This window comes from Diadema antillarum, unplaced genomic scaffold (genome assembly GCF_040938485.1).
Source record: "Diadema antillarum isolate AM-2024a unplaced genomic scaffold, OU_Dant_1.0 seq00000271_RagTag, whole genome shotgun sequence".
NCBI lineage: Eukaryota > Metazoa > Echinodermata > Echinoidea > Diadematoida > Diadematidae > Diadema > Diadema antillarum.
The window spans coordinates 331058-354460 of record NW_027271306.1 but is presented as its reverse complement, the minus strand read 5'-3'; the positions used below and the strand labels follow the sequence as shown (position 1 = coordinate 354460).

Sequence of the window (23403 nt, the reverse complement as noted above, 5' to 3'; positions counted from 1 at the left end):
AGATTATGCAAAGAATCAATTTATTAGTCTCAAAATGTTTGAATATCGTAGACTCTTTTATGGTCGATGAAAGGTGTGATGTGATGTGATGTCATGCAAAAAGCAATTATTTCTCTGTGAGCAGATCGAGTGCCAAGAAAGAATCGTCGGCCGAGAACCAGAAAAGCGTTATCGCATTTTTTTTTTTTTTTGGGGGGGGGGGGGAGGGTTATTAAGTTATTGGTATCGTGTTGTGGAGATTGATGTCATCTACGCTATGATGTCAATTTTTCGATTTAACTACACCTGTACTTTCATTTTTCGGTATAATGTTCAAAATTAAAAATCACAATGGCACTATTTTACCGATATGTGGAACAATGCTTATAAATCTATTCACTTTTGACTAAAAGTGAACATTTAATGAAAATTGGTTGTTTCGTTTAAATCTATGCTCAAATCTTAGAATACGAGAGCGCCGTTCTGGTTACAAGCTGACGGAATATTCTTCGGTACAGGGTGAGAAGAAAATTAGAATGTGACCTGCTAATTCCTATCACACCAGGCGTTAGTGTAAAGACAAAGATGCTTTTCATGCGGATGTCTTTGACTCAATTTACCAGGAACGATGTCTCCAGTTGAAGACCGTGCAAATATGCAAATAAAAATTCTCTACATCATCTTTTCTGTCTGTCTCTCCTACTCTTAGGACAGATGTTTACCCATCACTCTTGGATAGATAGAGAACTCATGACGTAACGCAAACATATAAAGCATAACAACCGGTTTAGTGCTTCGCTGTTTCCGCTTACTATAGTGTATAACCTTACACCAAAGACGGGCGTCGTCACACTTACTCAAATAGCAAACACTTTTCTATCTAAAGGTAAAAGAAAGAGAATACCGTTATCCCTAAAATTCAATTCGACAGGCAACAGGCATGGCTGCACTCCTGATAATTCAAGCGTGTCACCATGCTCCTACCTTAAAATTGAAACTGTGGCTCCGAATAATAATGGACAATGACGATGTTACCATATATCAGCGAATGACGTCATACACCGACGTTAAGCAAATAAGGAAGAGCGGGATTACAATATAGCATCTCTCCTGACTGCTAGTTATCTTTAAACAGTTCAAAGTTTGATCAGTTCGGGCGATAGACGGAAGGTACGGCCACACGTTTGGTCTATAGTGTAGCTCATTACTGTAATGCTGACATCTTGCCTCATAATCTATAAGCGAAATATACAAGTAACAGTGTCACGCAACAAAATATCGTTGATTTTTACCAATCATGGTTTCTAGTGAAGACAAGCATGACCTATGCGGCGCTGAAGCCGTTCCTGGAGCGACAAATTCGCAACATCCAACCTCGTATTCTAACCCCAGTCATAGCCAACAATGGGCCACCCCTGCCTCAAGCTCGGACTCGCAGCAGGTACAGGCATACCAAGTTTCAACCCCGGCGTTTCCCCAGGTTATTGTGCCACCGCAGCAAGCAAATGCGCCGACTTACGACAACGACCAGGTCTCCGTGGTCCCTCACGGCCCCTCCCCGCCTAATGAGCGCTCCTTCGTGTTGACCGCCATCCTCCTGTATTCCCCTCTGGGAATCTTTGGTTGTCACCACTTCTACCTGAATAACCTGTTCCTCGGCTTCGTCTACTCCGCTACGATAGGAATCTTCGGTATCGGTTGGGTTGTCGATTGGTTCCGAATATGGTTCCTCGTCAGAGACTGTAACGAAGTCATACGGGAGGTGAGGGAGAAGGGCCACTGGCTTGTCAGCCACAAGTATCCCGGGATACTCCGAAAGATGTCTGTTATCGATGCCTACCTCTTGTGGTTGCCTCCTTGTGGCTTGTTTGGTAAGTTGACAGTATATTAGCACCAGGAGTGGGAGTTAGGTATAGCCCCATTACTCTGTTATGAAGTTGTTGAGATTCACTTCATTGTTTCTTTAGAGAAAACCTACATAAATTGGCAGTGGGAACCTTAATCCCAAATGGAAAGGATAAAAAAAGGATGGGGAGGGGAAGTAGATATAGAAAAATATATTCATTTGAAAAAAAAAAAACCTCTCCGTTAATGTCATGGTGATGATCTATCATTTAGAAATTCAGTAGTTTTATTTTGTTACTTACTTACACCTGTACTTACTTATCCAACTGATAATTCAGAAATTTGTTATTGTTGTTTATTGTAACCAACGAGATTGACAGTGATTTGAAGATTGAATTGGCTTCTCATTTCTTTCTGCAGACATTTAACAATGATTTTCGTAAGATATATCTCACTTAATAAAATGTGTTATGTGTAAAAAAAGAGGCTCTTTGCATTCCTTTCTGTGCAACTCTCTGCAGAAATACACTATATATACAAAAGAAAAACCTTTTGATACTAGACACTAAAAGTGTTTGACAAAATAAACAATGCTGTGAGAGTTATCAAAAGACAATGTAAGATCGTTATCTTCTTCTCTGACAATGACAACGAAACTTAGATTAAATAACCCAGCTGTTGAATGCCATGTAACTTCAATTTCTAAAGTGATTCTTCATTTCCTCTGACAATTTTGCGTTCAGGTATCCATCATATCTACCTCGGCCGGGTCCGCTATGGTTTGTTTTACACCGCAACGCTAGGTCTGAATATATTTAGCTGGTTCATGGATCTGTTCCGCATTCCCTTCCTGGTTTGGAAGGCGAACAAGGAGGTAAAACTCCTCAAACAGGGCGGGGCCCTCGATCCTCCTCGTTACTCACTCCTCGATGCCTACCTCCTTCACATGCCGCTTGGACTTCTTGGTCTCCACCATTTTTACCTGCGGAACTACAGCAGGGGCATTCTGTATCTCTTCACCCTGGGCGTCTTCGGGCTGGGCTGGCTGGCAGACCTCTTCCAGATGCCCTTGCTCGTAAGTGAGGCCAACAAGAACCTGGACTTACAGGAGCGGGTTGGGTACGTCATCAACGCGCAGGGGGTTATGCCCGCAACTACAAGTACTGTTATCGTGGTAACGAACAATGCCCCTAATGACCAGCCGAATAGGTACGGCGTCGAACCACCGCCACCGTATGCTCCTCAAGCCTCAGGAATGCAGACCGTGCTACCGCCTCCTCCAGCTCCGACGCAACCATATGCAACGACAACTTACCCGCCTCCCGCGGTAGCCTAGACCGATAGCAACTCAAAACTTAAAAAAAAGAAGAATACTTAAAAAAACTGTTTTAAAAACTGTGATGCCTGAAGACCAATAACATTATTGATTTAATGATCGACGCTGACATTAACTAGCATGGGTGGAGCAGTCTGCTTATAATGTCATCATCACTCATCAATCGGCCTGCAAAACCATGACACAATTAAGATTAGCGGATTTGTAAAGGTAGATTTATGCTCTCATCGTCAGAACATGACATCGCGTTGTTTTCAATCTCTGCAGTAATCAGTTTTGGTTTCAGACAGATATCTTCTTGCAAAAAAATCTTCCATATTCTCTGATGTTTACAGTTATGAAGAGGATTCGTTGGAACTGTGATTGCACATCTTTGTGTTATAGTATGAGATATACATGTATATCTATATTAATTTGCCGTACAACCCAAACTATAGTATCTGCTAAAAGAACCCAAAATCAATGTATCTACCATGTCTACTATGTCCTTGATGGCATAATGTTAATATAAAAATTATTTATTATTTCAAAGCAGTAGTCTTGCTGTCAACAATCAAAAGATTCTGATTAAATGTATCTGTTATTTTGCACTGTACATACAGCATTGACAGCATTTTGATATTGTGATGTATAACGGGATGTCCTTGATTTGTTTCATTTAGTTCAATTCCATTCATTAATCTAATCACGGTACATACTTCAGTCCGGAGACTTTCCTGACAGTTCTTAAGCAGATCTGTGCGGATATGATACAACATAAATAAATGTTGAATTAATTGTTGTACAATGTAATTTGTTGCAGGGCTACAAGAATAACACTGATTGGGCTGCCTTGGGCAAAGAATTCTGAATAAATGAATAAAAAGATAGATAGATAAATAAAAGAATGAATGAATGAATTAATTAATTGATTAATCATTGAATACACTTTTCTAGAATAAAATACAATGGTAAACAAAACGAACAAAATAATTTAGGAATACAGGGTACTTTCTATGTTTAAAGTGCAATGGTATTATTACTGCGAAAAAAATTGAAATGAATTATGTTGCCTATAATGATAATGTTCTTGATTCATGGTCTTGACTGTAGATTTTCTTTTAATCAAGTCAGTTTTCTTTCTTTTTAATTTGGAAATATGTAATGCATCACTAATTCGCCACACAGTTACTTCTATAAATATGCAAAACACTGTTGCTTGTCTTGTTTTATCCACTAGCACAAGTACTAGATTCAAACAAAATCCGGTCTCTGCGATTCGTTTACGACCTGAAGAAGAAAAGTTAAGAAATTTTTGAAAGAGAGATATCAAATGTTAATTCTTTAAAAAAAGAGAAAGAAAAATGATAATGTTCATATCTTTATTGAATGCTAATGTTTATGTGAAAAGTTATTAAATATCTGTGGCACATTTTGTCCTAAAGGAAATCACGCGTGTGTGGTTGAATGTTTTTGTATGTGTCTGCTCATGGCAGTGTAATTTTTTTTCTAATCTAAGTTTGCAACAAGAAAAGTGGGAGACATGAGAAATATATATCATCCATTTTAAACAGTGTTTTATGCAAAATAGGCAAACCATACAGCGCTGATGAATTTCAATGAATTGATTGCTCAAATGGAAATCATACATGAGGGAAATCAAATACTATGAAGTTTGGAAATACGTATAGCCAACACAGAATTACATGTACACTATTTGTATCTAATACCATTATTGCCAGTTAATGAATATACGATATCATCAACATCTCTTAATAATCAAAGCAATCATCACAGTAGGAGCACATAATAAAAGTACTTAAAAAAGGAACCTTATATCATCTTGTGCCTTAAATGAGTTTGTCACCCCAGTAACCATAGGTACGTAGGCTTTTATTGTATGCCGCCTCGTGCAACAATAAAAACCACACGTGACAGTGTACATCGCGTGCAGTGGAAAGGAGCAAAGGGCGTTTCTCAGCAAACACATTTCGTATTAACTTTATTAAGCTGTGGGCTATCGATTCAGCCAATTTTGTCTGTGCGAACGATTCGCCGTGCTACGAGAAGACGTCTGAGGTGCGAAGATATGAAACCTAAGGTCATACACCCCTCTTCGAAGGAATAATGATAATAATGATAATAGTGCTGAAAGATTCGCCATATTTCGCGATCTCCACCATGCAATTTTTTTCCCATATTGGTTATGTTTCTAACACTTCCCGCGCAGAAGTTGCCCAATATTTATTCTTTTTGAATGAAAGCAAAAAATGAAAAATAAAATGAATAAATAAATGAATAAATGAAAGAATGAATGAATATATCAGAACCCATATGTACATAGGAAAACGTGCAAATGACGTCATGACAGCGGAACGTGAGTACTATTGTAATATATTTCCATAATGCTTTCGAGTTTGTCAATTGTCATCTTCTTCAGTCATGCTTTAGTGTTCCTGTTGTCACTGTATACCTTCTGAGTATCCTGTTCACTGCGCACACCAACTGGAAGAAGCGATACATACACCACATGACTGACGTGTAATGCATTATTCTGTATTTGAAGGAGATTGCCGCCAATCATACCTCTTTCTCTGCAAGGGTCAGTTTGTCTGTAGACAGTTTATACATCATTATGACATTTTTCTGTACCTATATTGACACTAAAAGCACCGTATTAGAGCAATTACCCCCCCCCCCGCATTTACCCCGGCTGAAAACTGGTTAGTGGTAAGGTTAGAGTAAAGATTAGGGTTAGGTTTAGGGTTAGAGTTTGGGTTAGGGTTAAGATTAGGTTCAGGATTAGGATTAGGGCTATAAAGGGAAGGGTCAGGGGTAGTTGCCCAGGGGGTAATTGCCCTAGACCCCAAAGCACACAATGGGTTACTCAAGAAGAAGGTAACACAGAACCATGATCGTTAGAATTAACTACACGACGCCATACGGTTTTCCTCCCGTGACGTTCTTCAATTGTTTTTTTTTTCTTCGCTGAGAGGGGAAGCTTTCTTGCATAATTAATTTATCCTTTGATTCTGCAATTCAATTTACTCAAAATTATAAAAAAAAAGATAACAAGATGAAACATCCGGATACATCTCAATATTTGGACTTCTAACAGAAAGTCTAATTTACCAAGACACTTGGAAATTTGGCGTAGTTACTCGTTAGCAAGATATTGTTATTGTAGCTATCTGCAACAGAAATACGAGTTGTGGAGACATCATATTAATTCATATCCACGGTCAAAACCAATGTTGTATTACGCTATCTTACTTTTTGATAATCAAATTGAGCAAATCAAAGGAGTCATGAACAAGGATGCAAAGATTTTCTATCTTTCCTAAATTTTTAGAACACTTAGTCGAAGAGTAATCGATCACGTGTTCTGAACTTTAGTGCGCATTATGATATGATAAAATGCTTGCTGCTGTTACTTATACTTTGTGTTTTATGCATATAAGATATTGTTGTTGGTTGAAAAGCGAAGGCCATAGTTCATAACTGTAATTCCTGTTCTGTTGAGAGTAGTTATTTGGTTCGGGGCTTTTCTTTTGTTTTATTAAGATCTTAATGTTGATATGCAAACGATCGAGGGTTTCTATAAAGAAAACCACACAGGAAGAAAAGACACGAAGAACAGTGCAATTTGAGACATTAATCATGACCGTGTCGGCGTAAATCGCGTTGTACACTAATTTACCTCATAAAAATACGGCAACCTGACCTTTATTCTCTATTTCCCAGGGTCTTTGCAAGTAAACGGACAGACTTTGAAAAAAAAAATCACATGCGCGGTATTCAGTATTCAATATATACGTCATAGCTATGTTTTGAGGATCACGTCACTATCTCACCCACCCACGTGATAATAGCAAACAGTGAGATTGTTTGGCATATAAATGCAGAATCACAGTAAGGGCATTAACATATTCGATCCGCGCGCTGACTTTGGCCATTCGCCGACATTGACATTGCGTGTTGGATCGTTTTGGTATATATATCGTTGCAAGCAAGACAACCACTGCTGATTTCGGCAAAATTCAGGAGTTTTGACGTTACCCTTTCTCAACTTTCGGTGAAATAAGTCGTCGGAAATAGGAGGAGAATGGCGTCTAAAAATGGCGTACCACAAGGAGGGGTGGAGGCAGGAAACCCATATCCGCCACAAGCAACATCTTACCCACATCCATCCGGGTATCAGCAAACTACCCAATATCCTTACCCGTCTTCCCAGCCCCATGAACAGGTGCAGCAACAGCCACAGCATCATTTGGAGCAACATCCGCAACATCTGCACCAACACCAGCAACAGCAGACCAAGGCGCCCCAGTTCCAGGCCGACCAGGTGACCATCCTCCCGTTCCACGCGCAACCATCTGAAATGACGAAGTCTACCACACTGGCCGTTGTTCTCTGCATCCCAATTCTCGGCCTCTTTGGCCTCCACCACTTCTATCTCAACAGGACCTACTTCGGCTACATCTACGCTTTCACCCTGGGCATCTTTGGCATGGGCTGGATCCTCGACTGGTTCCGCATCAAATCCTTGGTCCGCACTTGTAACCAGGAGACGCGCGAAGCGCAGATTCGCGGTTACACTCTGTACAGCAACAGGTTTCCATTTCCGCTGACAAAAGTGACACTTTGGGACGCCTTTCTTCTATGGCTACCTCCAGTAGGCCTCATGGGTAAGATTTAATAAGTATTTCTACATTATCTACAAATAAAAAAGAATACAACAACACTTTTATTTGCTACTCAGAAGATGCATCAAATGACAAATTACAGTACTCATCCAAGTAGGAGCGAAATGAATGTTCATTTAATGTTTAGTTGAAGGTTGAAATGGCAAAAAAAAACTACCAACGAAAAGTAAATCTTGAATTGTCAAACACATAACAAAGCAGAATGTAGCAATCGACAAAGCAGTGTCACTGTACTGGGGTATTTACATTACGCAGTGTTTAAATCTTTGTCTGCGTTGAGTGCCAATAATATTGGCCAGGCAACTCTATTGCATTGTACACGCTGTCCAAAGTCCCCGGCACAGATAGAGTTAAAAAGTAGGGGTGCCTATTGCAGAATTGTGACACAGAGAAACCCCAATGCAAGTAAAGATTGGAGCTGATGCATGTTATAAGTGAGAATTATGACGACATGTTTCGTTGTAAACGATTGAAAAACTCAGTTTTCCACTCCCGAGATCAGGCAAAGCATAGAATATCAAGTGCATGAACAATGAGTGCCCGTCCGGTAAAATAGACGAAGAACTTCTCTTAAGATTTTCATCCACTTGAATCATGATAAATAGAATTCATTCATACTTCTTGTATGTACTGAACAATATATTTATTGATTGGTACATTGATGTGTGACTGCATTTGAGCAAATCTCTACATGTAAGTGATGCGACATAATTTAATCAGCTAAAGGAAAGTAACGCCTGACACCAATTTTCTTCAATTTTTCTTTTCTCTATCTCTTGTAGGCTTCTACCAGTTCTATCTAGGCCGTACCCACATCGGCATGTATCACTCATTCACTCTCGGTCGCTTGGGTATCGGCTGGCTCTTCGACTTGTTCCGACTTCCCGCCTTCGTGCGCAAGGCCAACGAGCAGATAGCCATGATGAAAAACGGCATCCGCGTGCCAGACGACCGCTACACCTTCTGCGATGCCTTCACCCTGGCCTTCCCGTTGGGGATCTTTGGACTACATCACTTTTATCTGGGAAACACCAAGCGGGGTTTCCTCTTCCTCTGCACTCTCGGAGTCTTCGGGCTCGGCTGGCTCGCAGACTTGTTCCAGATGCCGATGCTCGTCTCCGAGGCTAATAAGAACAGAGAGTTGAGGCAGCGCCTCAACTGCGCCTTGGTCAACAACGCCGCCAACGCTGCCCCGGCGAGCACGGTGGTCGTGATGTCTTCCAATCAGGGCTACCAGGGCGGGCCAAACGACGTCGGCGGTGGGCAAATGCTGCATGAGCCACCTCCAGCTTACTCGATGCAAGCAGCAGCCGGCGAGAGAATCGTTCAGGGGGCCAGCGGCGGCAGCGGTGGAGATGCTGCAGCATCATCCAACTTTCAAGATGTTCCCCTGACAAAAGAAAATGGATTTGTTGCTTGAGTTTGGGGAAAATCCGAGGCGTTCTGGCCCGAAGTGAGGCAATATACTGTCTTCGGTCGAGATATCGCAAGTTTCGTAGCAAGGCGTAGTACCATGCATTCACACTTTAGATGACTACATTGTCAAAGCGCCACACTGCAGTGAAACAAAGTAATTTGTTACGCATCACTACACGATGACAAAAAATAAAAATAGTAAACGGACAATTTCAAGTTACCATCTAAACTTCTGCAACTACTCGAAAATGTCCGATAAAATATTCTCGACTGAGGTAATTTTTGGTGATGCGAGTTTACGTTGCTGTCTGAGTGGTAGTATGGTTCGTTTCAATAGTGATCACCTGCTGGTGATGTAGAAGTGCAGCTGTCATCATTGCGTCAGTACTTCATATTTCACAATTAAAAAACAACAGCATTCCACTGATTTACTGCTTGTTAAAAGTCAATTAAAGACATTGCAATGTTGTGATCGTTTCAAGAATGTGTAGATGTATAGATATCAAGTTATGTGTACATACATTGTTCTGTAAATTTGCTATGAAGGTTTGCGGAGAATTGTAAATGGAAGATAGTGCAACGCTGGGATCGCTTCAAAAATTTGTAGATGTGTATATACCCTCATTACATGTATATGAATTGTTCTGTAAAATATTCTAAGAAAGTTTTCAGAAAACAGTTACACTTTTCACGGATACGTTTGTCATGTTTGTTCCTTGGCCTGGTAAGGGGTAGAAAGTCTTACTATATACATGTATTCATCTTCATAGTATCATCTGTTGTCATAACTCCTCCTCGTTGTTTGTGCTCATGAAAAGATATCAGTAAATGAATTAAAGTACCTAGAAATGTACAAGTCCGGAAAAAGTAAGTTTAACTTTGTACATAATTTGTAAACTGTCTGTATCTCCAAGTTAATACAACTAACAATTGTTCAATGTAAGTATTATTTAAGATGTGTACACTTGTGTCAAAGTAGTGTATCCGTTTCAATCGATATTGTTCTCCTTCAGGACTCGTAACTTAACAAGATAAGGATATATATATATTTTTTTTTGGCTCCTAGGCTGTCTCAGAAGTATGGACAATTTTTCTAACGTTGATATCAAGACTATGTCCGCGAACGAATATAAGAAGATAAGTGGATAACATTTTTTCCGCATTTAACCGCTATGAAATGGACTTGAAAACTATATGTGATGCATTTTCAGGTAAACGACGCTGTTGCAAATGCGGAATGTTAGACATCTGTTAGACCTGCCATTGTTGTTTAACACTTTCTACAGTGATATAATAATGTGCGTGAATGCAGGTGTGTGTGTGTGTGTATGTGTGCGTGAGTGTCTATGGTTGTGTAAAATCTCGGTGCATTGTAATGTTCTCAATATCATCTCTGTTAGTTAAAGAAGGGAATTGTTACTCCTTTGAAAAATGATTTGTGTTTTCGTCTTTCTTGGTGGCATATTCTCTTACAAAATTAATTGAAAAGGATAAGTTGAATGCAAATTGCTCCAACAGAAAATGGGTCATTTATAGGCTCCAATTGAGAGTTTTAAAAGTACACAAAGAATAAATTATATCTCTAACAAAACACTGAGGATTCTTGTAAGAGTAAACAATAAATGTTGTATTGTGAGTTGTGTCATGCATACCGCAGTCGCTCTGATTAAAACTACGTTTTTTGTTTTAAACGATGTATAGCATTTCCGTATGGCCTTATCATCGTCTTCAGTAATCTGTTTATGAAAACGAGTAATTGTATTCTTATGATGATGTATGATGAAAAACGAATCCAGAGAAGAAATAAATGGAATGAAAAAAAAAAGAACAGAGAAGCCAATAACCTCTTAAGCCAGTTCCAATTAACGAATCTTCGGGGGAAAACTTTTATGTCCCCAATGTTGGACACATTTACTATCTTCACAGGAAGATGATAACTTATGTGTATGTGTGTGTGTGTGTGTGTGTGTGTGTGTGATATGATATTTATATACATGTGATATATATATATATATATATATATATATATATATATATAAAATGTGTGTTAATATAATCTAGTACATAGTTGTATACATTTTGTGCCAGATATTGCACTGATTGCATCTTATCCCTTCATATTTGTCCTCCGTCATGTACCAAAATGTTACATGATTGTAATTTGCATAATCATTATCTTTTTTTATGCCTTCTCACAAGGCATTGGTGATTTTTTTTAAGCACTTAACTTCACCTGATATGGCAAAGTCGCACATGTTTAATTTAGTAAAACTGCAAAGAGGAACGTTGGCATTTTGATAATTAAATGTCATCCTATGAGATCTGCTGGTAGTTATTGCAACTAAATAATGGATTGCCCAACAACGACGTATTAATATGCACCGATTAAATCAGTCTTTTAGTAGTAGCCAAAAAAAAAAAATGGGATTACATTATCTATTGAATTCGCACCAAACGATCTCCTGATCTCCGGACAGGCGTCTTATCCACTTTACCAGGGGACAGCCAGTGCTGGTTCTAATCCTTGTAGCATTTTATTCAAATGAAGGAATTCTTGCATCGAGTTGTTTTTTATTCCAACGTTTTGATAAATTACCCTTCATCAACGTAAATATTTTAAAGCAATGCGACAATCAATCAGCCAATTTGTCTGCACATCCAAGTTTGCATTCATGCCAAAACATAAGCACATTCAAAAGTGCCCACATTTGTTTTTCTCATACACTAACATGTTGATAAATATTCACAGTGATCACACCGACACTGATTTTGCAAAGTACAAGTAACCTGTGTCTCACATACCAAAACGCTTTGAGTTTATCAACTTGGGTGACAATGAATGCTCCACAAACATACTTTCTTTTCACGAAGTTTCAAGTATGCATTTTCAAGAGTGCATTCATAGGATGGTCTACGGTATATCTAGATCCAAATAAAGGATAGCAACTGCACCTCTACAATGTATATCAAATAAAGGCGTTAAGACTGCGATATTTTGGTTCAACTTCCCTCCCATCTTCACACAATCATCCTATACCTATAATCATATTATGCACGACGAAGAGACGTTGCGGTTTTTAAATCACAAGGAAAGGAAAATAATTGCGTTTCAAAAATTAATACTGTATCATTCAATCTAGTGCTCTTACTTCTGCTGGTACAAATCATGCAGATTGTGATAACAGTAAAGAACAGTGATTAAGGTTACACAGGTGGGACCCACAATCTACAAGATTCATTTTAGTGAGTCCCCTATCTCCACCTTCTAATTTATTCATCACCAAGATGCCCTATTTCTGATATCCCCATCAAAAGTATACAGTAATGTACCCTCTCTTTATTGATTGGTAATGTTGATATTTTGTTAATTTCACTCACAAAAATGAAACTTGAACTTGAAATAAGGTTGCACTGGTGTTTATATATTGCTCGCCTATAGTCTTTGGATGGAGGATTTACAAAGTAAGTATATTGTTGCCGACTTTGTTAATACACTGCAGAAAGATCTGTGTTAGTTTTGGCACCACGCGTGTTAATACAAAGTGATAGGGACCCCACCGAAAGGTGTAGAAAGTATGTTGTGATGGTGTTGAAAAGTGTACACCTGACACTTCATGGTGTTAATTAGACACTGTAGCTGGTGATATTTTTGACACTGCGCTGGTGTCAATTCAACAACGACACTACATAGTATTGATATGACATTGCCGGTGTTAATTTCAGTCGTATAACACCTGCCCAGTGTGAATAAGATCAAAGCAACTCGCATTATTGTAGTGTAAATGTGTTCATAATTTTCCCCTAGAAATCAAGTACTTTATCGAGAAGCATTCATTTTGTTGAAGTTCAAAATCAACAAGAAGAACAGAAACTAATTACCTATCAAAGCAAAAGTTTTATATTTTGAAGTGACACCCATGTGTGTCAATGTAACACCACAAACGAGCACCGGGAATTTAACACAGGCTCGGTATTTCATATTGAACACCCGACGTTTTGTAGTGTGGCGGTGGGAGAAGTACTAATTAATTTCATTTCTATTTTGTAATTGCTGGCCCAATGATTTGTGAAGTAACCAGAGTGCTGTCATCACTATCATCAAGTAGCCATTTCCCATTGATTCCCCAACCCATGCATTACAAGAGTGCAAGGACTTAGAAAGAGGCATACCAGTATATTATGCATTCAATTGTATGCACAAGATAATACACTCATACATACACACATGTAATACACACATACACAAATACACATTCTTAAACACAAACACAAGCACATAGGTATACTGTGCACCTACATGAAAATTCGTTTGTACCGTCCAATATTTTGTGCCATCCATGTCACAAAGAAATCTGACCCAAACTGTATATCATGTTCCACATTCAACTTGACGACATGCTTGAAATATCACAAAGCGAGCTCCATACTCAGAATGGGGTGAGGTTAACAACCCATATGAGATTACCGTTATCGTACCGGTTATACTGGGTACGTGAAAAGACAGCTATATCAAACATGCATGGGCTCTGAACAATTATAGCTATCAATCATTTTCCAGCAAACACACCGCATTGTCGTCGTTATTAATATCTTGTCGCATTAGCGTACATTGTGTGTATACTGACTGACGTGCATGTTTATACAGCACACGGAAACACATCAAACATTATGGCGCGTTTATAAAGCTCATCTTCTTCATTACTAAATTCATGATCTTAAAAAAAGCAATTAAATTTGTGAGTGGGAATCATGTGCCACCTGAATAGATGGGAGATGGTCGTTATAAATTCCGGGAGGAGTCTACCGTCGTACTGCAGACATGAAGAGAGTAGAGCCACCATTAAAATCTAGTCTTCAAAACCATCGATTGGGCTATCACGAAAGGAGTGTCCGAGACTCTCATCAGCGGGAGACCACACCTCTCCACCAGCCTGACCAGCAGGTCACCGTGGTACCCTTTGACTCCAAGCCCGGCGGTCTCAATAAGTCCACCATTCTCGCAGCGGTCCTTTGCGTACCTATTGTCGGCCTGTTTGGACTCCACCACTTCTACCTGAAGAGAGGTTTCTTCGGATGGGTCTACGTCTGCACCCTCGGGCTCTGTGGGCTGGGCTGGCTGGTCGACTGCTTCCGCATCAGATCCCTGGTAGCCAATTGCAACGATTACCAACACGAGGCTCATTTAAGGGGATTCCATCTGTACAGTAGTAGATATCCTGGGCCATTGCACAGTATTTCCCTTTTGGATGCTTATCTACTGTGGCTGCCTCCAGTTGGTCTGCTTGGTAAGCTCAGGAAGGTGAAGTGAGACTAAAACTAAACTTTTTATTAATGCACTTTCATTCTTGGGGGAAAAGGATCAAATTTCAGAACTGTTTGAGTAAAAATTAACCGTCCATGCAACAAGTAACTGATGGAGAACAACTAGCATGTGCGCACTCAGTCCCAAAACTAACATTTCGTTTTTTAGTTTGTTTTGTATTTGAAAGGTAACAAAATAAAGAACTTCACTTATATTAACGAGGATATGAACAGAAATGTCTGTGTCTTCAGTTCAGTGCAAGTGTTCTGAAATAAGGAGGTTTAGAGCACATCGTCAATGTCCATATTTCCCTCTGCAGGTTTATATCATCGCTATCTGGGGCGTCGGCGAATCGCGATCTTCCACTTACTGACGTTGGGTCGCGTAGCCTTCGGATGGCTCATCGACTTCGGTCGTCTTCCATCCATGGTGCGCCGCGCAAATAGCGACATCAAGACAATGACGAGGGGAGGTCACGTGACCGAGGAGTGCTACTCGCTGTGCGACGCGTACACCTTGGCCATTCCTCTGGGCTTTCTGGGACTCCACCACTTCTATCTCGGGAACACCAGGCGAGGGGTCTTCTTTCTCGTCACCTTGGGCGTGGCCGGTCTCGGCTGGCTGGCGGATATCTATCGGATGCCGTTGCTGGTATCAGAGGCAAACAGCGATAGTGAGATAAAGCAGCGGCTCCTCGTCGATACTGACGGCGACCACGAAGGCCGCTCTTCGACAACAATGTGCACCACGTCGATTGTGGATCAGAACTTACATTGCACTTATGGACTATATTAAAGTAACCAAAAACAGACATATAAAGATTGTTTGATGTCCAGCGACTATCTTTGTTGTCAATAACATATAATTTTCGTTTTATGTAAATTGCTACAATTTGATGACCCAGGAAACACACCATATAACATAATTATAGCATATAAAAGCATTATAGTAAGAATGACGAAGAACCACTGATACGTGATAAAATGCTGATATCGCAGATGATAACACTGTAATAGTCAATTTCGGCTCTGTGTTAAACATAAGCATGGAGCAATTAAAAGAATTTAGTCACAATTGTTATAATTTATCAGTTACAAAAACACTTTCTCATTCGCCTTTTGCAATTAAAGCACCATTTTTTCTCCAACCTGACTTTGTCACGAGTGAAAATCTTTAAAACTAATCAATGTAATACACAGCCATGCACAGGACCCGGGTATATATAGCTATGAGCGTGCAAAGCATTTATCTAACCATGGGTTAATAATTGGCCAGATGTGGACCATTGCCCCCTATAAGAGCTCGACCAGATCATTACACGCCCCTCGCCGTCAGCGCACGTAGGATTGATGTCATTTTCTAAAGTCAGGAATGAGGTATAGATTTAAGGCGTACACGCATGACAGGGTGCTACAGCAGTAAAGTTGCTTCACACTTGTGCTATCTGTAGCTTTGTTGGTTCTGTGGTACGGTAGCCTGGGCCAACACCTGCACGCGTAAATGATTGCAGATCAAAACAAAGTTCTGCTGCGCCGCCTACAGAATGACAAGAGCAGTTTTCTTCTGGCAGTAGGTGCTGCGTGAGTGTGCTTGTGCTCCAGCCTGGAACCAGATTGCACGATATATCAGAGTTTTATCCCTAACCATGGCTCAAGTCGTTTCGGCCGACGTGGACGCTGCTAGGCGGGAGTTTCAGCGACATGAGGAGCGGGAGAGGGGTACCATGCCGCAGTACACCGACGAGGTCTACCTCACTCCATGTACGACCATGAAGGACAAGTCTAAGAGCGTGGCGCGGGTCCTCTGCTACCCGATCCTGGGTCTATTCGGTCTGCACCACTTCTACTTGAGGAGGCGGTTCTTCGGCAGGGTGTACCTCTGCACCTTCGGGCTCTTCTTCCTGGGCTGGCTGATCGACTGGTTCCGGATAGGCAAGCTAGTGAAGCAGTGCAACGAGCACATCTCTGAAGCACGTGGTAGAGGTCACTGGATACACAGCAAGAAGTATCCGGGGTACCTGTCTCCCAAGCAGTTCAGTGATGCGCTCATTCTCTGGCTTCCTCCGTCTGGCCTTTTTGGTAATTACTTCATGCCGCCCTTTCTTTCTCGATTTCATAGCTATGAAGTGATGGTTACAGTATACTAGTAGGAGACTTCTGCATCGTTTACTGTTATTGGTTATCATTCGTCTCATGGGCAATGACGTGCTAAGTACGTATGCTCAATATGAAAAGGAGATGAATGTAATTGATGTGGATAATTATATTGACTTATGTTAACGTGTAAAGCAATGACGTTACGATAGCATTTTCTATAGTACTACCTCATACACACACTCACACACACACACACACAAATCTGATTATCATTTTGTTTGTGTTTTCTTAACTTAAAAAAAGAAACATATTTCCATAATGAAAAAATGAAAAACGACTACTCAAATGATATTATGTAATAATGAATGCTTAGATATTTTGACAAAGAATTGGTGAAAATAATGTGGAATTAATGTAAAAAGCTCTTATAAACTATAATTTGGCAATTTCACGAATATTGGTTGGTTTTCTGTTAAGAGATGTCGATTTCTTCCCATGTTGTGCGGCAGCTAATGACACGAAAGAGTATCATTGGGACCATGGGATTTATCTCCCCTCCCTCTATGTCGACATCTGGAAAGTTTTACTTCCCATGAAGTGTCTAAGGGTAGGTCTCAAGCAAACCAAACAAGGAAAGGATTAGACCAAGATCAAACTAATTAGCTTACAGAAGAAGGCAGTAAACTCGAAGTATCAATTAATGTATGTATTCTTAATTTCTGTAGACGTTGTTACCTTTATAAACGGTTATGACATAGAGGGTTTATTCTCTCTCCATATCACTCTTTCTGCTTATTTTCTACAGGCCTCCACCATTTTTACCTTGGAAGGACTCGCTATGGCATTTTCCATGCGTGTACTCTGGGATTCTTCGGTGTCGGGTGGATAGTCGATTTATTCCGTCTGTCGTACATGGTTGAAAAGGCGAACACAGACGTAAAACTCATGAAGAAGGGGGTCCGAGTCGGCGAAGACCCTTACGTCACTTCGGACGCGTATCTTCTTGCCATCCCCCTGGGATTGTTCGGACTTCACCACTTCTACCTGTACAACAAGTCACGCGGAATTCTCTTCCTCTGCACGCTGGGTGTGTTTGGAGTCGGTTGGCTGACGGACCTCGTTCAAATGACTCTTATCGTTAAGGAGGCCAACAAGAAGCGGCAGATGCGGGAGCGACTCCAACACGCCCTGGCGAACGGAGTGGAACCAAGTCCAAACGCCATCGTCCTGAACGTGGTAGCATCCGGGAATCCTGGTTTCCAAGGAGATGGTGATGTTGGGCCCAGGCCAGTTGAGCATCCGGGGGGACTCACCGTCAACCTATCAGAGGCCCCTCCACCTTACAGGGCAGATGCGGCAGAGGGTCACTCCACTATTGCGATTGGAGGGGAAACAGCCGGTCCTTCGTCCTCAGCATTTCACGAAGGGGCCGCAGGGGCCGCAGAGGTGGTGGAAGGTATCCCACCGAAGCAAGACCACTAAAATGAAGCCGCAAATTTCATTGAAATACGAGAAGTATAAATTATGTAGGCCCTACTCCTGGATAGCATACTGTATAATATCTTAGAAGAGACATGATGTTTTGAATGCATAACCATGTAGAGCAACATAGAGCAATGTACAGCCACCTGGCGCATCCCTTTCTGGTTGTTCATATTGTGCACCAGCAAAGTATCAGTTGATCAGTTGATCTCTATACTGATTCGGCCTTGATGAAGCGTAACCTTTTATGCCATTTATGACTACTATTCAATAACACAATCATGTGGTGTTGCATGTGAATTTGTTGAACTTCCTTCGTGGAATAGTGTCTTATGTACTTTATGAACGTATACCACGGTCTAGGGCTTAGATTTATAGTCAACGAGATTTAATACATCCAGTTAAAACAAAACACGCAGACAAACTTAAGTTGTTTTTTGTGATTAGTTTATATTTTCCCAATAATTGTGAACTATTAATTGTGAGCGTTTCGTGAGATATGATAAGAACTTTCACTTGATCCCTATTTTGGTCCTTTATCATCGTTTATCGAAGTGTTTATGAAATCGTAACATTTGCAACCTATCCGTAGAGTGGAAACCCATCTTAAAGATTAAACCTAATATTTTTGCCTATCATTATAGGACACCGTATATTCATTACATACTTACATATGCATATGCGCATAAAAGAAGAAATTGTCCGAATGTTTTATGAATTATGATATGTATAAATATATATATGAATATATATCTATAATTTATACCTGTAAAAGGTATATACATATATCATTATACAATTATGTATATACAGTGTGTTCCCCTCAAAAAAAAAAATAAATAAAATTGGACTTTCCGCATTGATAACTTTCAAAATCCCAATGCTGTTTCAGGGTATGAAACAATAACGTCTTATACATACATCTTGCATACGGTGAATCATGGAGAAATATGGATCTTTGTAAAGCATGTTATGGATCCGTTTCTACCAAGTTAAGCACTTGGATGTTCTTGGCATCCATATGAATGGAAATATTTTGCTTACACCTGACAGGGCGACTAACCAATAAATTCAAATTTTTTTGCTTGACATTATATCAATATGTAAATACATATACATGTGCAAATATGTAAATGATATTGTTTATGATCATTGACCAAAAACGAGAAAAAAAAAACTTAAAGTAAAAAGGAAGAAGAGCTCAATCCAGTCTTCTATACAAACTGTAGTTTAATATCTTTCTTTAATCATTCCTTTTCACACCTTACCAATGTAAGGTGTGAAATTACTTTTTTCATAAGTTGCAAATGAAAGGAAACAAACAGTCAAGAGATATTTTTTGTGCAAGAAAACAATGAACAACGTCGTGTTTGTAAGGAGTGAACGCAATGGACAATGCGTCTTCTTACAAAACTTGGAGGGAAGGAACATCTGCATGACATGCTTTACAAAGATCCCCATTTCTCATAACCACTGAAGCAAATTGGATGGGGTTTTCTGTGAGATGAAGATAATAAGTTATTGTTTCATACCCTGAAATTGCATTTTGATTGATTTGCTATTTGTAAAACTATCGTTGCAAAAATTCTGATTGTAATTCTTGAAGACGCTTTTGTGGGTATCAGGCAAAATTTCCTCCCATTTGCATAACCAGGCAAAATTGCTCCAGCTCTACACATTTCATGCTGAAGTGTACAGTGTTGACTGGCCGTTTCTTATAATATGAAAATACGCAATCAAACCTTAATCATTAATTGCAGCGTCCACAATTTCATTTCTGCATGTTTTGTTCAGGTCTAACTTTGTTTTTCTCTGCTTTTTCTCTTGTTTTGTTTATAATTACGAATACCACCATATCACCATTAAAGCAGTCAGAAATATGGTTGGGGAAAACAAGCATAAGCTGTAGACGAAATACGCCTAAGCACCCCTGAAGTTCAACATTTTGCATTTCACTGGTTGTCTGACGAGAATCCCCCACCCCCCCCCCCCCCCCCGCGTTATCTTTTATACAAGATTATACACTCGCCGCTGCTTTTTGACCCGTTCTCAAGGTTCAAGTCTATAGCACTGGATTATACCAAGGTTTAGTGCGTGCAAATGAATTTGTTCTTCAAAATATGTCCTGCCTTAACTAGATAAGGTCAGCCAAACTTGGAGGAGATTAGTCAGTGAGCGCCATTCCTTTTGGCCTAAATTTGTGAAATCTTAGACGACTTGTCGTCGCTATAGCAACAAAACTTCATTACCAATGGTATTTCAAGCATCTATCGCTAAGAAATATCGTGAATACATACTATCGCTCTGTGTTAGTTGCCTATTGTTGTGTACTGTTAAATGGAACAAGACACAGCAACCGTATTCAATAGTGACGTAGAATCCACTTAACAGGTTAAAAAAAAAAATGTTTCACGTGAGACTTACTGTGAAATGTTGGACAAGCTCTATACACTGGGCACGCGCTAAGAAGTGACCAATAAAATATTCTCTGAAAATGAATGGCCTAGAATTGGCGTACAATTCGACAAAATAAGCTATTGACCCCTCATGTCGCGGAAAAAAGCAGTATACAATGACATTGACGATGACAATACTAGTATTGATAACAATAAGAAGAAGTAAAATACTGATGATTAGAACGCCCGGTAAATAGACGGAAAAATATAATCGGTGTCATGTTCCCAAGACGCCCGGCATATTCTTCGACAAGCTACCCTTTTTGTTTACCTAGCAATATGAGTAGGTATCTATTTCCTCACTTAATTGCGTCAAAACATGCAGCGTGGGTAAAGCAATATTGGTCCAAAACTCGAACTCAAGTTTAGAAGTTGTCCGCCATGTCTCGGTGCCTGCGGTGCCTTTCGCAAAAGGAAGCGAAACTCGACATGATTCCTAACGATATATCAACAGTTAAAACTTTGATTTTTTTCAAGAAAAAAATAAAATCATTTTTATTGAAATCTTACAATATACAACCAAATTAGTTTCGCTTCATCATCTCAATCTAGTCATCATTTTTTATAAGCATTAATCAATTATATATAAATCATTTTTTTATTAGACAAAAATAATTTGTCAAACATAAGTCCTAATCAGATGTTACTGTATATCACTGTGTCTATTCTCTCCTGTTTATATGTCCGCTCTTCTGCATCCTTACCGGTATATGTACCCAATTCTTCGCAATATCAATCCAGGGTGCGTCTTATTACTCTTACAATTTCTAATGGAATCCAATTTGCTTGTGTCCACGATGGCGCGTGTTGTAGTTTCATTTCTTTGTCTTTTTGTCTTTTTCCTTTTTTTCTTTCCTTCCTAATTTGATTTCATGTCAGTTGACATTGGTTTCTTTTATCTTGTTTTATATAGCTGTTTATAGTTTCATTAAGTCATTATTCGTTCTCTTATGTATTTTTTTCTGAGGGTCCCATATCGTACAAGCTTTGCTTTTTAGTGGGACCCTCCATTTCCATTCCCATCCTTATTTAATTTGTACTATGCATATGTAAGCCTATATACCTTAAAAAATACAATTATGTTGTTACTCATGATCACATGTATTTTGTTAATTTCCGTTTTTGAAATCATTACAAATATTTTCTACTAATGCATTGTATATAATGTATGTAATTTTCTCTGTTTATTTAAAGGAAATGAAAATAAAGTTGAACTGAATTGAATCGAATAATTAACTTATGTCATATGCTAACAGAATGTAACCCTTGTGTATACCTTTTTAGAATTATTTTACCATAAAAAACGGGTAATGCATTACTATTGATTTAATTATGTCGGACAGTGCTCTACACAGCACACCGTCCTTCCGACACACTGAATTAGCTTGAGAAGCATGTTACAGAATGTGAAAAAATCAACACCCCTCATGCAAACTTATTGCGTTGATTTATTTTCATACACTTCTGTAACTGGTCACCATAGACTGGAGATTTGATTTACGCTAATCATTCCCACCATTTTTACGCCATGATGCAATGTACAAGACAGGATGTACAACGTCATGCGCTCTCCATTTGTTTGTATATAGGGTTTGTCTGTTTTGGTGTTTGTTTGTTGTTGGGGTTTTTTCGCATGCTTCCTATATAGGTGGTCAATTAAGCATACAACAGAGAACATTGTTACGGTATTTCAGCAGGTCAATTTCTTGTCTCATTAAGCGTTGATTTATTGTTCATTTCATACACTTTAAATTGACTGAACATAACGTGACGCGAACACTTCTGCTGGCATCAATCACACATAAATAACTCAATAATTGAGACGGTTAGCAATGATTGCCATAGCGTAATACATGCGAACAACTACATTTTGCTTTATCATGAATGCTGATCATTAATTAAATCATTGTCACATGCCAACTTAAAAAGGTGTATATGTTGCATCGGAAACAATGCTCTCGTATCTATTCCATCATGGTATTTTAGATTATTCATTCAAAGTTCGTGTGTCCCTTTTGCAACCATGAAAATTACATTCCTTTCGTAAGCTGGTATACTATTGTCGAGGTAGGTAATTTAGACCTTTCTTCAGAATAATAAAATTATACTTCTTAATGATGAAGGGAAATTATGGACAACCATTATTCTTGGTACAAATGGGGAGCGCATACTCGAGTGCCATGGTTGCTGTTTCTTTCTTTATTTTTTACTCTGAGGTGTATTACCGTAGGAATTCATACACGATATTGAGAGATATTAATATATTCTTTAACCATGCGAAATTTCAAGCGTACATGTGACTTTTAGAGAATTTCGCTTATTTTGGGTTTGCTGTGAGACGAGATGATACTTTAACATCTTACAGAGGGGCGGATCCAGGAATTCCGTAAAGAGGGGGCGCGTTTACAAAATTAAAGGGGGGCGCACGCACCCCTCCCCCCCCCCCATTTTTTTCTTTTTATTTCTTTTGTTTCAACAAAAAAAAATAAAAGGGGGGCGTGCGCCGGTTGCGGTCCTCCCTGGATCCGCCACTGTCTTACATAGAATACGATGTCAAAAAGGTGACGTATCAACTAAATTGGTTGACAATGCTACTGTAGTTTACCGCATCCACGCAGTAACGAACATCTCGTATGGGACTGTCATAGTACTGTATAATATCGAAGCTACCTCTCTGTTATAAAGTTGTGAAAATAATATGGAGATGTACAGTTAACTGTGTAACGCCATGAGACATACATCATGTACTTCCATAATTCACGTGATTTCAACAAAATTTTCATTTTGATGAGAAAGATATTCTTCG

The 23403-nt window shown here is 39.4% G+C and overlaps 3 protein-coding genes across 3 annotated transcripts; all 3 read left to right on the top strand.

The window, feature by feature from the left end:
- The first annotated feature begins 1276 nt into the window (after positions 1 to 1276).
- LOC139729937 (uncharacterized) lies at positions 1277 to 3160 on the top strand. Its single transcript, XM_071640858.1, has 2 exons — positions 1277 to 1850; positions 2568 to 3160. The coding sequence occupies exons 1-2, from the start codon at positions 1277 to 1279 to the stop codon at positions 3158 to 3160; spliced, it is 1167 nt and encodes a 388-aa protein (XP_071496959.1).
- Positions 3161 to 7205: 4045 nt separating this feature from the next.
- LOC139729928 (uncharacterized) lies at positions 7206 to 9352 on the top strand. The gene is made up of 2 exons (XM_071640845.1): positions 7206 to 7827; positions 8628 to 9352. The coding sequence occupies exons 1-2, from the start codon at positions 7245 to 7247 to the stop codon at positions 9263 to 9265; spliced, it is 1221 nt and encodes a 406-aa protein (XP_071496946.1). The 5' UTR covers positions 7206 to 7244; the 3' UTR covers positions 9266 to 9352.
- Positions 9353 to 16144: 6792 nt separating this feature from the next.
- On the top strand, positions 16145 to 18750 carry LOC139729927 (uncharacterized). The gene is made up of 2 exons (XM_071640844.1): positions 16145 to 16641; positions 17465 to 18750. The coding sequence occupies exons 1-2, from the start codon at positions 16209 to 16211 to the stop codon at positions 18139 to 18141; spliced, it is 1110 nt and encodes a 369-aa protein (XP_071496945.1). The 5' UTR covers positions 16145 to 16208; the 3' UTR covers positions 18142 to 18750.
- Positions 18751 to 23403: the final 4653 nt, after the last annotated feature.